Below are 16,692 nucleotides of genomic sequence, written 5' to 3'. Positions count from 1 at the left end.
GAATTTAATACGATTGTTATGTACCTTGGAGTCTTAATTATGAAATTACATTTGAACACTTTTGTAAATGTCTAAGTGCGTACATTTTGTTATTTCACCTGCAATTAAGTGAACTTGATATGACCAATATGTACCTTATTGTCTCACTTGTGGATTATAAAAATGAAACTTCTGTGAATGTCTTAGATTTATGATGCAATTTCTATTTATGTTAGACTTAAGTTAATATTCCCTTAGTAGTCTTGTTATTACCATCCCAGAGACTGTATTAACATAGTTCCTTATGAAAATCTCAACTTAGGTTGTAATTTAGATTAAATATTCTTTTTAGCTCACCTGAGCGATAGCTCAGGGTGAGCTATTGTGATCACTCAGCGTCCGGCGTCCGTCCGTCCGTCTGTAAACAATTTGTAAACATCTTCTTCTACTAAACCATTGAGCCAATTTCAACTTAATTTCATGTGGAGCATCCCTAGGTCATGGGACAAAAGAATTGTTAAAAAAAATTTGATCACATAACCAAGATGGCCGCCATGACCATATATGGTAAAAACCTTAAAAAATCTTCTTGTCAGAAACCGCTCATCAGATTTTCAAAAAATTTCACAGGGATGACCTTTGAAGGCTCCCCTGAAAAAGTTGTTCAAAGAAATTTGATACGTCAAAAAACATGGCCGCAGGAGCTCGTTGAACTTTGCATGTTTATTCGTTTTTGCCTATTTTGTGAAAACTTTCAAAAATCTTCCACATTTTTTGTCCGATCCTTTCCAAATTTGCACAGTGTCTTTATATCAATGAGGACACGAACCCTACAAAAAATGAGCATTATTGGTCCATGAAGTACAGAATTACCTCCCCTTGAATAGAGAAAATGGTGTTTATGCAATAAAGTCCAAATTTTTCATCCAATTCTTTCCAAACTTGTTTATATATCAGATTAAAGAGAATAAAATTTTCTTTATTATGGTTTTTCTTTCATGAAAATCCATAAAGGATAAGTGTTATTAATCGTTGCTTAATTAATGAACAATGCGAATTATCGGTATTGATTTTTTCCTGACATGCCGTCCCAGATATTAACCGCTTTCAGCTGTAGACTGTGCATCAATACATCGCCGTGTTATTGACCTGAAAAATTCATATGCAGTCGGCATTAGCACCGGTCATCGAGACAAATCACTGATGTGAAAACAAATTGTACATCTTAGAGGATTAAATAAACAATTACATCTGATTAAAGATTAAAGATTGCTGCCGATTTAAATCAATTTGAGTACTTTTTGCGTATATTTGATGCCGAATGGGAAGCTGTGTTTAGACTTAAGTTGAGAAAAATTGCAACGAGATACTTGCCTGTTGGTAGCTTAAGAAACTTCAGCGTACAGTTTATAATGGGTGGCCATTCCCAGCTGTAGTCTACGGGCGGGTAGTGAACTGGTTGAGAAAAGTGGAAGCTTGTGGAAAAGCGGTTTGAGAAGTTTGTAAGAAAACCCTGAATTATCAGTCTTGTGGGAAGAAGGCATTGCGTCTCCACGCAGAGGGCCCTTATCACATAAAGAATATAAGAACCATCAAGACCAACCAGGTAGGGTTTTTATTTTTTTAAACTAACACCCCGAATTTGGTTGTATTTTCTGTTGCTAAAGTTTACTGTTTAGGTTGTTTTGCATCAAAAATCGGCAAGATAGATCTAGCAAATTTGCCAATTTTTTTTTATTAATAACGTATGATTCATTGATTGTGAGCTTTTAAAACATTTTGACCTTTGAATAAAGCATAAATCAGGAAAAGAATTTTAACAGTAATTGAAAATACGATCAAATACGCCTTTTTTGCTGACTGGGACAGGTCTTTTTTAGTTAAGTAAAATGTTTTATTGTCCCCAACATATGAGCCCAGCAGCAAGAAATGTTTTTTTTTTACTTTTTGTAAAACAAATATGGGCAACCTACCGTAATCCAAATTCGCCGACACCTTAATTCGACGATGTTCTATTTTTATCGATTAAATGGATTATTATTGTCTTGGAATCATTTCAAAGTAATACAGCCGAGTTTAAAATTATTATTTTGTGCTATTAAACATTCATTATTTCTTAAATTATTTGCTAAATATTGCTTCATGTAACCGTTACATCGTCAAATTTGGGTCACACCAGGATACAATTATTTAGCATTCAAACAACGATTGGGATAAAAACTAGGGGAACCCATGCTGAAATTTCAATTTTAACTGTTTAGCAGAAGCCACCATACCCAATTTTCTTCGGTGTATGTGGAGGCTTCTGGCAGCATGATTCTGTGAATATAAATGGTGACATTTGATTCTGCATTAATTAAACATGTATTATTGACTTTTTTAAAGTATGTGTGAAAAATATAATTTGTAACCACTGTTACAGGTTTTATCTGGTTCTTCAAAAGCAACACCTGCAGTCGAGTCCATGCCAGACAGAGGGTGCATGTGAATGAATTGCCTTTTGACTAAGTTTTGTGTGTTCCTTATCAAATACATGAAGATTTTTAAATATATGTGTATGTTGTTTTTTTAAGAAAATAGAATCACCAGAACAGGTACAGACACCCTTTAAATGTGTCGAATCCAGGAGCTTCTGGGGGCCTCTGGCCCCCTTGTCCCCTGGACCCACCGAGGGCCCTGCGGCCCCCTGGCCCCCAGCTTTAAGTTCAGGATTTTCAAAATATCCAACTTTGACCCCTGCAAATGCTTTGCTAAAACTTTGGCTACAGTTTCTAAAATTTGGCTACACAAAATTCCATTTGGCTAAAATGTTGGCCACAGAAATTTTTGGGCAAGAGGAGCCCTGTTTGGATTGTATTTGGGTCATCTGGGGTCAGCAACTAGGCACTAGGTCAAATAATAGAAAAACCTTGTGTAGACTATAGAGGTAACAGTTTTCATCAGATTTTATTGAAATATAGTCAGAATGTTTGTCTTGTTAAAATCTGGATTGGGATTGACTTTGGGTCATCTAGGGTAAAAAACTAGGTCAGATTAAAAAAACAAACTTTTGTAGACAGTAGAGGTCACAGTTTTCATTAAATCTTTATGAAATTTGGCCAGAATATTAATCTTGATGAAATCTGGGTTGGGATTGTATTAGGGTCATCTGGGGTCAAAAACTAGGTCAAATCATAGAAAAACTTTGTGAAGACAATAGAGGTCATAGTTTTCATATGATCTTAATGAAATATGGTCAGAATGTTTATCTTGATAATATCTGATTTTGGATCGTATATGGGTCATCTGGGGTCAAAAATTAGGTCACCGGGCAAATTCTAGTAAAACCTTGTGTAGATGAAAGAGGTCACAGTTTTCATCACGTCTTAATGAAATTTTTTCAGAATGTATTAATTAATAAAATTTGGCTTGGGAATGTATATGGGTCTAATAAAATTTAAGTTCATGAAGCAAGGTTAGTCAGGTGAGCGATTCAGGGCCATCATGGCCCTCTTGTTAAATTACAATGCTTGCAAAAGAATACACTACAACATATTTGAGCAAAATGTATTTGTTTTAAACATTTTAATATGAAAAGAGGTGCGCACTGAATAACTACATACTTTCGTAATTTTATGAATTCAAGAAGTTAATTTTACTTGAGGCGTTTGTTAAATAATAACCCTGTAATATTTGAAGTTTTGCAGTGGTTTTAGTGTAAGAATTGTAATGTCACATTTGTAAGTTCCATAATGATGCCTGTGTTTCAATGCAATATTCAATGTTTTGATCTCTTCACTCAAGTTATAAAAACAGAGACATATTAGTAAGACGTGTCTGAACCAATAAACCAGATTCTTTAGTAACCAAATTTTATCGGAAATAGACTCTCAGTCAGTTACTATTTTTTATTATATATTGAGGCCATCTTTTGTTATGAGTAAGTTTTTAGCTCATCTATTTTTTGAAAAAAAATTATGAGCTATTGTCATCACCTTGGCGTCGGCGTCGGCGTCTGCGTCGGCGTCGGCGTCGGCGTCGGCGTCCGGTTAAGTTTTGCGTTTAGGTCCACTTTTCTCAGAAAGTATCAATGCTATTGCATTCAAACTTGGTACACTTACTTACTATCATGAGGGGACTGGGCAGGCAAAGTTAGATAACTCTGGCGTGCATTTTGACTGAATTATGTGCCCTTTTTATACTTAGAAAATTGAAAATTTTGGTTAAGTTTTGCGTTTAGGTCCACTTTTTTCAGAAAGTATCAATGCTATTGCATTCAAACTTGGTACACTTACTTACTATCATGAGGGGACTGGGCACGCAAAGTTAGATAACTCTGGCGTGCATTTTGACAGAATTATGTGCCCTTTTTATACTTAAAAAATTGAAAATTTTGGTTAAGTTTTGTGTTAAGGTCCATTTTATTCCTTAAGTATCAAAGCTATTGCTTTCATACTTGCAACACTTACTAACTACCGTAAGGGGACTGTGCAGGCAAAGTTATGTAACTCTGACTGGCATTTGGACGGAATTATGGGCCCTTTATACTTAGAAAATTGAAAGTTTGGTTAAGTTTTGTGTTTTGGTCCACTTTACCCCTAAAGTATCATAGATATTGCTATCATACTTGGAACACTCGCAAACTATCATAAGGGTACAGTAAAAGGACAAGTTGCATAACTCTGGATGTTATTTTTACGGAATTATGGCCCTTTTTTGACTTAGTAACTTTGAATATATGGTTAAATTTTGTGTTTCGATCCACTTTACTTCTTAAGTATCAAGGCTATTGCTTTCAAACTTCAAATACTTTCATGCTATCATGAGGTTACTGTACCTAGCAAGTTGAATTTTACCTTGACCTTTGAATGACCTTGACTCTCAAGGTCAAATTATTAAATTTCTCTAAAATTGCCATAACTTCTTTATTTATGATTAGATTTGATTGATACTTTGACAAAACTACTCTTACCTGACATACCACAATAGACTCCACCCAAACCATCGCCCGTGCCCCCCCCCCCCCAACCCCCCCCCCCTATTTTTTTTTTTTTTTTTTTTTTTTTTTTCAAGATCATCTCACAAATGACCACCACACCCTCACACTATACCCCCCCACCCCACCCCCTCCCCAATTTTTTTTTTAAACGGTTAAAAAAACAAAACTATTTATTTTGATTATTTTATGTTTGAAATACCGTCCAACCATCGCACCCAAGAATCCCCCCCCACCCCCCCCCCTCCCCCCACCCGAATCCCCCCCCCCCCCCCCCCCCTATTTTTTTTTTTTTTTTTTTTTTTTTAAGATCATCTCACAAATTACCACCACACTCTCACACTATACCCCCCCACCTCACCCCCCCCCCCCCCATTTTTTTTTATGAAACGGTTTAAAAAACACAAATATTTATTTTTATTATTTTATGTTTGAAATACCGTCCAACCATCGCACCCAAGAATCCCAATCCCCACCCCCCCACCCCCACCCCCCCCCCCCCCCCCCCGATTTTTTTTTTCCTTTTTTTCGCATTTTTGGAAGAAAATGTAATAAATGTCCACACCCCCACACAATGCACCGCTCTTCACTCCACCCCTCCCTCCTTTGTGATTGAAAATGAGAGTCCCTTCACCTTTAAAAAGAAAATAGATGAGCGGTCTGCACCCGCAAGGCGGTGCTCTTGTTAATCAAAAGCACAGCCTACGGTTTGTAATATTGAATGTTGCAGGGATGGACTGCCGTCTACCACCTCAAGTGAAGGGAAGCATATATAACCCTGCTCCCCCCTGTGTGCAGCATAATTGTGCCTTCGAGTTTTCTTGCAGTCCCATGTATGAGCTACAGGGGGAAAGTTACGATAAGAATAACACTGTGCGCTGTGGTGCAGAAACGTTTGGAGTTTGGGGCTTTGGAAAGCTGCACTGTTTAGGTTGGGCAAGATAGTTTATTTGCGAACTAGTATTGATCATTAGTTTATAAGAGACTCAACAAAACGCTTTTGCAACAAAGGTACTCTCTATGACGTGTGTTAGTCTTTGAAAATCTAAATACATTAAAAGTCTTTCTTACTAGAATCAAGATTTAAAGACTTTGGTTCCAAACCTAAGATACTGCTGAACAGCAAACAGCATACAAACGTAAACAGTCTGTGAGTTTCTGAAAGGCTGTTCTAGTTTTATGCTGGTTTGATATAGCCATTTTCACTTTGCTTTTGAGCAGGAAAGCTTCCAACATTTTAAGAATGGTATTTTTGACATCAGTGGTTGAGACTGTGAACTTGTGAGAACAAAATCTTATTTTTAAAATGCATTAATGAATTGACATTTAGTTATCAAATATAATGACCATGAAGAATCAATGAATGAATTAATGAGCATTTATATCATAGTCTGTACTAAACCAATTGTTTATTTTTTCAAAGTAAAAGTTTAAAAAATCCATTGATTCACAAAGACTCATGGTTTTAAATGTTGCAATGGTATACTTTATATGGTTCAAGCCTCCGAACCAGAAAGTCCTGAGTGCAATTTCCAATCAGGAAGCATTTATATGATCTTTACATGCAAAGGCACCAAAGTAAACACAGTCAATACTGTCTCTATGAGCGTATGACCTTTGTTGCTATTGAGGTAAAATAATTTTTGTATGTTTATCTACTGTGAAGGAGTTAATTTGCCATGGCAAAGTTGATATGGTGACTGCCTAGTAACAGGGAGGCCATTGGTTTGATCCCCATTGTTGGAGCATTGTTAAGATCTCGCCAAAGACACCATGTACTGGTTCTACCCAGGAAACGGACTTGAGAGTGTTTAAATAGGCCTTAGCCTATAAATAGATTAAAACTAAACCAAACCACCTCAGTTTCTGTTTCCAACACAATTTCACACCATCTCATTTCACAGGTGGTCAGTGTCCAGACCCGGGCTACCCTGCTGATGGTCATCTTGTGGGCGACAGTTTCCTGGAAGGGGCAAGAGTGACCTTCGCCTGTGACAAACCTGGGTACGAACCCTGGGAGACCGTGGGAGGGGTACAGCAGCCCTCATCGGGGATGACTTGTGTGTATAGATCAGATAATAAAAGCATGGTCTGGAAGGGAGTTGTGCCAACATGTATTGGTAAGGATCTCTAGATTTTTACCAAAAAAAATCTTTCTCATTATGAAATTATGAAATCACGTTTTATCTTTTTATTTAAAAAATGGTTGTATAATGCGAACAACTTAGCAAAATGACTTTTTTCAGTTTTGTTAAAATAATAGCTTTATAAAGCCAACAATAAACCCTTTCTCGCTCCGAAGCAAAGTGTAAATGGCTATGTGCAAACAGCATAAAACCAGAACAGCCTGCGAGTAACTCACAGCCTGTTCAGGTTTTATGCTTTTTGCTGCTCATCAGTATCTAAGGGTTGGAAATGAAGCCTTTAAAACTTGAATAAAGTAAGGAAGGACTTTAATTAAATTTAACTTTCTAAAGGATTACACATTCGTCAAAATACGTATCTAAGTGGTAAAAGGTTAAGCTTGCTGGTGATTTGGGAGTTGGAGGGCAGATACTTATTCAGGAGTATTTCTTTGTCCAGTTATTCATTTTATTCAGCATGGATGGATTTTAAAATTTATTAGTACGTGATGATGCATGTCAAACAGCAATTGAAGTGCAAGTAAAAGGTTCTTAGGGTCAAGGTCACAGTTTGAGATCAAATAAAGAAATCAAATCTAAACACATTTTGTGTGGAGCATAACTTTGTCCATCATGGATGAACTTTAAAAACACTAGGCAGAAATGACAAGAATTGTCAGGATCAGGGTACAAGTTGAAAGGTTTATACCTTGTCCAGGTCATAACTTTGTCCTGTGTTAGTGAATTTTCAAATAACTTGGCAGAAGTGGTGCACTTTACAATATGTTAAACAATTTACATTCTTATCTGACTGAGTATTGCACAAAAACACATGACCTTATGTTAAGGTCAAAATTCATGATTAAAAGTCAAAACTTAGCAAAACTAATATGTGTTAATGACTTGGCAGAATTTACAACTATACTAATTTGAGATGCATGTGCAAGACTCAAGTCCCTTGGTCAAAGGTTAAGAACAAAGTCAAGGTCATTGGTAAGCGAAGAGAAAGCAGGATTTACCTGAAAGAAAAAAACAAACACACTTTATTGATTGATCTATCTTTGTGACCATTACAGTGTTTGTTAAATTTAGTCTGCAACCTGTCATAATGTTTAAGTGATCCAATGAGCTCATATAGCAGCTTGACAATTGTGAACTGACAAAGTCAGCTAAACATTTCTTTTATAGTCATAAGTACATTATTTTGTTTCATGTGTGTGTTTCAGTTGTTTCATAAGAAGAGAATATATTTAAACCCATTTATTTTAGCTCGATTGCATCGAAAGCCTCAGGCTTATAGAAACGCTATTGAGTCCGTTTCCTGGGTCTATAACTAGTACTTGGGGTCTTTGGGGAAGATCTAGAGAAAGCTCTCTGAGTGGTGATTGAGCCCGTGACCTCAGGATCGTTAGGTGGATTCCATGTCCATTACGCCATGGATAACTTAAAAAGAAAATATATTGAGAATTGCATGTGTAATTGTTAATGATCATTCTCAAAATTTACGTTTATTCCTAAGTTTATATTGCAGTAAAAAAAATTGCAATCCATATTTATTCACAAATAATTTGAATTAATTGGATCTATCTTTTGCAATTATCTTAAGTTCTAATTGCTGAAACCATTATATGACATGACAGATCAATTATCATTTCTTAAAAATATTTTATCTTGAAAGCCAAAAAGAGCTATCAGCTTTCACATTACATATGGACCATGCTCTGTGAAAAGGGGATTGAAATTCATTTGCATATAGTGTCATCCCAGATTAGCCTGTGCAGTCTGCACCGGCTAATTAGGGACAACACTTTTCACTTAAACTAGATTTTTGCTAAGAAGAGACTTTTTTTAAAACAAAAAATATCATAAAAGCGGAATGTGTTGTCCCTGATTAGCCTGTGCGAACTGCACAGGCTAATCTGAGACAACACTTTACGCACATGTATTAAACCCCTTTTTTACAGAGCACAGCCCATATACAGATGGAAGCTTCTGGCTTATTTGAGGAGTAAAATTGTGTATTTAATCCAATTGAACGCAAGCAGAAGTTATATCTTTAGTATTCAGATTGGCAGCCATACTACTTATACAGAGACATATGAGCCTTTCTCTGGGACAATGTGCATGTATGGTCACAAGTCCCTGCCTGGTCCACAATGTGCATGCATGGTCACAAGTCCCTGCCTGGTCCACAATGTACATGTATGGTCACAAGTCCCTGCGTGGTCCACAATGTACATGTATGGTCACAAGTCCCTGCCTGGTCCACAATGTACATGTATGGTCACAAGTCCCTGCCTGGTCCACAATGAACATGTATGGTCACAAGTCCCTGCCTGGTCCACAATGTACATGTATGGTCACAAGTCCCTGCCTGGTCCACAATGTGCACGCATGGTCAAAAGTTCCTGCCTGGTCCACAATGTGCACGCATGGTCACAAGTCCCTGCCTGGTCCACAATATGCATGTATGGTCACAAGTCCCTGTCTGGTCCACAATGTGCATGTATGGTCACAAGTCCCTGCCTGGTCCACAATGTGCACGCATGGTCACAAGTCCCTGCCTGGTCCACAATGTGCACGCATGGTCACAAGTCCCTGCCTGGTCCACAATATGCACGCATGGTCACAAGTCTCTGCCTGGTCCACAATATGCACACATGGTCACAAGTCCCTGCCTGGTCCACAATGTGCACGCATGGTCACAAGTCCCTGCCTGGTCCACAATATGCATGCATGGTCACAAGTCCCTGCCTGGTCCACAATGTGCACGCATGGTCACAAGTCCCTGCCTGGTCCACAATGTGCACATATGGTCACAAGTCCCTGCCTGGTCCACAATATGCACGCATGGTCATAAGTCCCTGCCTGGTTCACAATGTGCATGCATGGTCACAAGTCCCTGCCTGGTCCACAATATGCACGCATGGTCACAAGTCCCTGCCTGGTCCACAATGTGCATGCGTGGTCACAAGTCCCTGCCTGGTCCACAATGTGCACGCATGGTCACAAGTCCTTGCCTGGTCCACAATGTGCATGCGTGGTCACAAGTCCCTGCCTGGTCCACAATGTACACGCATGGTCACAAGTCCCTGCCTGGTCCACAATATGCACGCATGGTCACAAGTCCCTGCCTGGTCCACAATATGCACGCATGGTCACAAGTCCCTGCCTGGTCCACAATGTACACACATGGTCACAAGTCCCTGCCTGGTCCACAATATGCACGCATGGTCACAAGTCCCTGCCTGGTCCACAATGTGCATGCGTGGTCACAAGTCCCTGCCTGGTCCACAATGTACACGCATGGTCACAAGTCCCTGCCTGGTCCACAATATGCACGCATGGTCACAAGTCCCTGCCTGGTCCACAATATGCACGCATGGTCACAAGTCCCTGCCTGGTCCACAATGTACACACATGGTCACAAGTCCCTGCCTGGTCCACAATATGCACGCATGGTCACAAGTCCCTGCCTGGTCCACAATGTGCATGAATGGTCACAAGTCCCTGCCTGGTCCACAATGTACACGCATGGTCACAAGTCCCAGCCTGGTCCACAATGTACACGCATGGTCACAAGTCCCTGCCTGGTCCACAATGTGCATGCGTGGTCACAAGTCCCTGCCTGGTCCACAATGTACACGCATGGTCACAAGTCCCTGCCTGGTCCACAATGTGCATGGGTGGTCACAAGTCCCTGCCTGGTCCACAATGTGCATGCATGGTCACAAGTCCCTGACTGGTCCACAATATGCACGCATGGTCACAAGTCCCTTCCTGGTCCACAATGTGCACGCATGGTCACAAGTCCCTGCCTGGTCCACAATGTGCATGCATGGTCACAAGTCCCTGCCTGGTCCACAATGTGCACGCATCGTCACAAGTCCCTGCCTGGTCCACAATGTGCACACATGGTCCCAAATCCCTGCCTGGTCCACAATGTGCACGAATGGTCATTAGTCCTTGCCTGGTCCACAATGTGCACGCATGGTCACAAGTTTCTGCCTGGTCCACAATGTGTACGCATGGTCGCAAGTCCCTGCCTGGTCCACAATGTGCACGCATGGTCGCAAGTCCCTGCCTGGTCCACAATGTGCACGCATGGTCACAAGTCCCTGCCTGGTCCACAATGTGCACGCATGGTCACAAGTCCCTGCCTGGTCCACAATGTGCACGCATGGTCACAAGTCTCTGCCTGGTCTACAATGTGCATGCATGGTCACAAGTCCCTGCCTGGTCCACAATGTGCACGCATGGTCACAAGTCCCTGCCTGGTCTACAATGTGCATGCATGGTCACAAGTCCCTGCCTGGTCCACAATGTGCACGCATGGTCACAAGTCCCTGCCTGGTCTACAATGTGCATGCATGGTCACAAGTCCCTGCCTGGTCCACAATGTGCACGCATGGTCACAAGTCCCTGCCTGGTCCACAATGTGCACGCATGGTCACAAGTCCCTGCCTGGTCCACAATGTACACGCATGGTCACAAGTCCCTGCCTGGTCCACAATGTGCACGCGTGGTCACAAGTTCCTGTCTGGTCCACAATATGCACACGTGGTCACAAGTCCCTGCCTGGTCCACAATGTGCATGTATGGTAACTAGTCCCTGCCTGGTCCACAATGTGCACGCATGGTCACAAGTCCCTGCCTGGTCTACAATGTGCACGCATGGTCACAAGTCCCTGCCTGGTCGACAATGTGCACGCATGGTCACAAGTCCCTGCGTGGTCCACAATGTACATGCATGGTCACAAGTCTCTGCCTGGTCCACAATGTGCACGCATGTTCACAAGTCCCTGCCTGGTCCACAATGTGCAGGCATGGTAACAAGTCCCTGTCTGGTCCACAATGTGCAGGCATGGTAACAAGTCCCTGTCTGGTCCACAATATGCACACGTGGTCACAAGTTCCCGCCTGGTCCACAATGTGCATGTATGGTCACAAGTCCCTGCCTGGTCCACAATATGCACGCATGGTCACAAGTCCCTGCCTGGTCCACAATGTGCATGCGTGGTCACAAGTCCCTGCCTGGTCCACAATGTGCATGCATGGTCACAAATCCCTGTCTGGTCCACAATATGCACACGTGGTCACAAGTCCCTGCCTGGTCCACAATGTGCATGTATGGTCACAAGTCCCTGTCTGGTCCACAATATTCACACGTGGTCACAAGTCCCTGCCTGGTCCACAATGTGCATGTATGGTCAAAAGTCCCTGCCTGGTCCACAATGTTCATGCATGGTCACAAGTCCCTGCCTGGTCCACAATGTGCATGCATGGTCACAAGTCCCTGCCTGGTCCACAATGTTCATGCATGGTCACAAGTCCCTGCCTGGTCCACAATGTGCATGCATGGTCACAAGTCCCTGCCTGGTCCACAATGTGCATGCATGGTCACAAGTCCCCGCCTGGTCCACAATATGCAAACGTGGTCACAAGTCCCTGCCTGGTCCACAATGTGCATGCGTGGTCACAAGTCCCTGCCTGGTCCACAATGTGCATGCATGGTCACAAGTCCCTGTCTGGTCCACTATGTGCATGCATGGTCACAAGTCCCTGCCTGGTCCACAATGTTCATGCATGGTCACAAGTCCCTGCCTGGTCCACAATATGCACACGTGGTCACAAGTCCCTGCCTGGTCCACAATGTGCATGCGTGGTCACAAGTCCCTGCCTGGTCCACAATGTGCATGCATGGTCACAAGTCCCTGTCTGGTCCACAATATGCACACGTGGTCACAAGTCCCTGCCTGGTACACAATGTCCACGCATGGTCACAAGTCCCTGCCTGGTCCACAATGTGCATGCATGGTCACAAGTCCCTGCCTGGTCCACAATGTTCATGCATGGTCACAAGTCCCGGCCTGGTCCACAAAATGCACGCATGGTCACAAGTCCCTGTCTGGTCCACAATGTGCATGCATGGTCACAAGTCCCTGCCTGGTCCACAATGTTCATGCATGGTCACAAGTCCCGGCCTGGTCCACAAAATGCGCGCATGGTCACAAGTCCCTTCCTGGTCCACAATGTGCATGCATGGTCACAAGTTCCTGTCTGGTCCACAAAATGCGCGCATGGTCACAAGTCCCTTCCTGGTCCACAAAATGCGCGCATGGTCACAAGTCCCTGCCTGGTCCACAATGTACATGCATGGTCACAAGTCCCTGTCTGGTCCACAATGTGCATGCATGGTCACAAGTCCCTGCCTGGTCCACAATGTTCATGCATGGTCACAAGTCCCTGCCTGGTCCACAATGTGCACGCATGGTCACAAGTCCCTGCCTGGTCCACAATGTGCACGCATGGTCACAAGTCCCTTCCTGGTCCACAATGTGCATGTATGGGCACAAGTCCCTGCCTGGTCCACAATGTTCATGCATGGTCATAAGTCCCTGCCTGGTCCACAATGTTTAAGTTAGCCTCGTTCTTGGAAACATTGGCTTACCAGTAATGCATTGGCATATAGTGTCGTTTGAGATTATCTTAATTAGTCAGCACAGGCTAACCAGGCACAAATCTTTGCGCTTTTATGTTGTTGTTGTTTTTATTTAAAGGAGGACTCTTCTTAAGGAAGAATCCAGTCTAGGTGGAAAGTGTCGTCACCATTTAGCCTGTGCACTGGCTTATCTGGAACAACACTTTATTCATATGCATTAAAACCCATTTTTCCAGAGCGAAGCTGGTTTTAAAGATGAAGTTTTGGTGCTTTATTTGAAATGAAGTCAAATCAGCAATTTTGAATTAAATTTCAGACAGAGAACCACCCAAAATTTACAACTGTGGTGACAATGGTGGACTTGAAATTTCAACAGAAAATCTGGAACCAACCACTTATTTAGGAAGACCCAATCCTCCGTTTGCGTTAGACAACAATGCAGTTAAGACTTGGACAGTGTCAGAAACAAATTTCCGTTTTTCTCAACCGGTCAGCAAGGCTGGTGTTGTGACCTACACAGCTGTTGACTTTGCAGGCAACGCGACGTACTGCCTACTAAGAGTGACCATTCCAAGTATGCATGAAATGTAGTCATTGTACTGTAATGGGTAACAATAACAACTTTGTTTTAATGTAAGAAAAAAAAATATTCTAAATTCTCCCTCATTTTGACGAAATATTGTACGCTCTACATAAATGTTTTATATTGGTGCTATAAGAAGTCACTTAATATAAGTTTTTGAAAATCATTTAAAAATAATATGGAAGTTAAGTGTGAATAAACATAAAATATGTGTTTGTTTTCCAGAGTCCATTGAGTGCCAGAATGATAAAATTTCGGAACTGCCAGCTGTGACAGGCACAATTCAGCTTTCTGGTGATGACCCCAGTTATTTTCAGAGGAAGGTTTTTGGTGGTTTAAATGTTACATTTAAGCCACAATCTGTTTCTTTTGATGCTGTTAGCAGTTCTTTATACACAGCTCAGGAAATTATGGTGACTTCTAGAAGTTCCTCTGGAAACTTGCTGGATACCTGCACACTTCAGTTTCGCGTCAAAGGTAAGCCCAAAATAAAACATAGAAGCTGGTCTCCCTTCTAGCCTGTTTCCATTGCTGCTGACCATGTGGGTTTTTGGTCCAAAAATTTGAAGGCTGTGAAATTGGGCATTTACTTTTGATAGGTCTCAAGTTTTTTTTTATTTCAAACTGGCAGTGTTGATGTTTGCAGGCTGTTAAATTAGTTTAAATAATTTTATAATCCATCTTATATTGTATCTTATATCTGTATTGTATGTTGGACCTTCTTGTAGACACTTATTTCATTGTATATGGGACCAAAATTTAAAGAAACCATAGTTCCTTTATATAATATAATTATAAACCAATTGTCCCCATTATTGAAAAATTGATGTGTATAATAAAAACCAAGTTTATATCATCTTTTGTATTTAAGGTATTTGACGCTACTGTTTATAATGCAACTAATTAACATTGTTGCATTGTTGCCCAACTTTCCCCCATCATAAAATGAAGTCTGTCTTTCTGTATGTCTGTATGTCTGTCTGTCTGTGCGTACACTTTTCAATGTGCAGCATTCAAACATGCAGACTTTGTTTCTTATGATGTTGAGCATGTGCAATTTGTATCATTCTATGTTAAAAATTACAAAGGTTTTGGGCTTTTTTCAAGTAAGACATTCAGGTATGTCCTGATACATTATTAAAACATTTGCGTAGTATTTATTTAGTCACTATTGTGGCAAATTCTAGTTTTGGTAGCAGTCTCATTATCCATGTACTTAGTACAAAGATTATATCAAGTTCACATTTTAAGTTCAAAGTTAGAATTCACAATTACATGTAGTTTATTGGGGCTATATCATCGGTCATGGATGTGTTTTTTATGCTCCCCCAAATTTTTTTGGGGGGGAGCATATAGTCGCCGCTTCGTCTTTCCGTGCGTGTGTCCGTCCGTCCGTGCACTATTCTTGTCCGGGCTATTTCTCAGCAACTAATAACCGTAAATCAATGAAACTTTATGGGAAGCTTCACTACCAACAGGAGATGTGCATATTATCAGCCGGTTATGGTCGGATGATTTTTCACAGAGTTATGGCCCTTTGATATTTTCTATAAACTGTACATAAAGTGCAATTCTTGTCCCCCGAACTAATAGACGTTTCCTTTTATCTGAATATATAGTGCAATATTGTGACAAAAAAAAACTTTGGGAGCATCACCCGTCTCGACGGTTTCTTGTTTTAAATTGTTTTGATACAAAATAATTTTTGGAGGAAGATTGCATGTAACTATAATGAACAAGATTCATAGGTAAAAGGTTGTATTATGCAGAGAATGTAAAGTGACATTTTGCATGTCTTGCTTTAGAATGCGTGATTGTCTCTTGTTGGTTTGCGTTACTAACTGCAAAACCATAGCACTTTATCTTGTATAGGCACATTAGCAAACATTAACATCAAAAGCCACAATATGATAAACGAAAAAAAAAATTACATACTTTATTTTGCAGCACCTAGTTGTGCCCAGTGGCAGTTAAAGGTACCAAATGGTAACTTTAGTTGCTCAAGTATCACTGGCGGCATTGAATGCCAGGTCTTTTGCAATGCTGGATTTTACTTCATGGAAGCCTATGCGACCAGCATCATCAGCATAAACTGCACCTCCAACACAGGCCTATGGAATCGGGACCCACCAGTGTGTGGTAAGAAAATACTAGTTAAATTCTTTCATTTTATTATGACAAATGATTTCGTTATGTGACCTTGCATTTTTATGTCACCTATATATTTCTTTACATTTCTAATTTCAATATTATTGTTATTATTATTAACATTTAGCTTCATGTTACTAATCAAAAATTTACAATAGTTATGCTGTTGTTTTCAACATGATTTAAGACAAGTACTAAATATGCAAATCTTAAAATTGATATGAAGTTGTTAGCTATCGATCTTTATAAGATCCCTAATAGATAATTATCTTTCATGTTCATTTTGAAGTTCATGGACGACAAATAATTTGAATTGATAAACCACAATTTAAATGATACAAAGGCTAATTTAGCTCAGTGTGCATTGGTTGAAACCCAAAAATACAGATTATTACATTGAGACAAGGGGTAGTTAGATTTGTCTTGTGAAAAAAAAGAGCAT

The 16,692-nt window shown here is 40.7% G+C and overlaps 1 protein-coding gene and 1 long non-coding RNA gene across 2 annotated transcripts in view; both read left to right on the top strand.

Annotated features, from left to right (window-relative positions):
• The window catches only part of LOC127860081 (uncharacterized), a 123,990-nt gene that overhangs the window by 37,885 nt on the left and 69,413 nt on the right, over positions 1-16,692 (top strand). Inside the window, exons 20-24 of the mRNA XM_052397875.1 lie at positions 5,685-5,885; positions 6,859-7,074; positions 13,836-14,093; positions 14,328-14,579; positions 16,050-16,241. Coding sequence (XP_052253835.1) covers positions 5,685-5,885; positions 6,859-7,074; positions 13,836-14,093; positions 14,328-14,579; positions 16,050-16,241 — 1,119 coding nt within the window. The remainder of the gene's footprint in view (positions 1-5,684; positions 5,886-6,858; positions 7,075-13,835; positions 14,094-14,327; positions 14,580-16,049; positions 16,242-16,692) is intronic.
• On the top strand, positions 1,165-2,527 carry LOC127860332 (uncharacterized). The gene is made up of 2 exons (XR_008039709.1): positions 1,165-1,585; positions 2,402-2,527. It is a non-coding gene; the product is annotated as an uncharacterized LOC127860332 (long non-coding RNA).

The sequence above is a fragment of the Dreissena polymorpha genome, chromosome 1, assembly GCF_020536995.1.
Source record: "Dreissena polymorpha isolate Duluth1 chromosome 1, UMN_Dpol_1.0, whole genome shotgun sequence".
Taxonomy (NCBI): domain Eukaryota; kingdom Metazoa; phylum Mollusca; class Bivalvia; order Myida; family Dreissenidae; genus Dreissena; species Dreissena polymorpha.
Note: the sequence above shows the minus strand (reverse complement) of the source record. Positions and strands in the feature narration are given on the sequence as shown.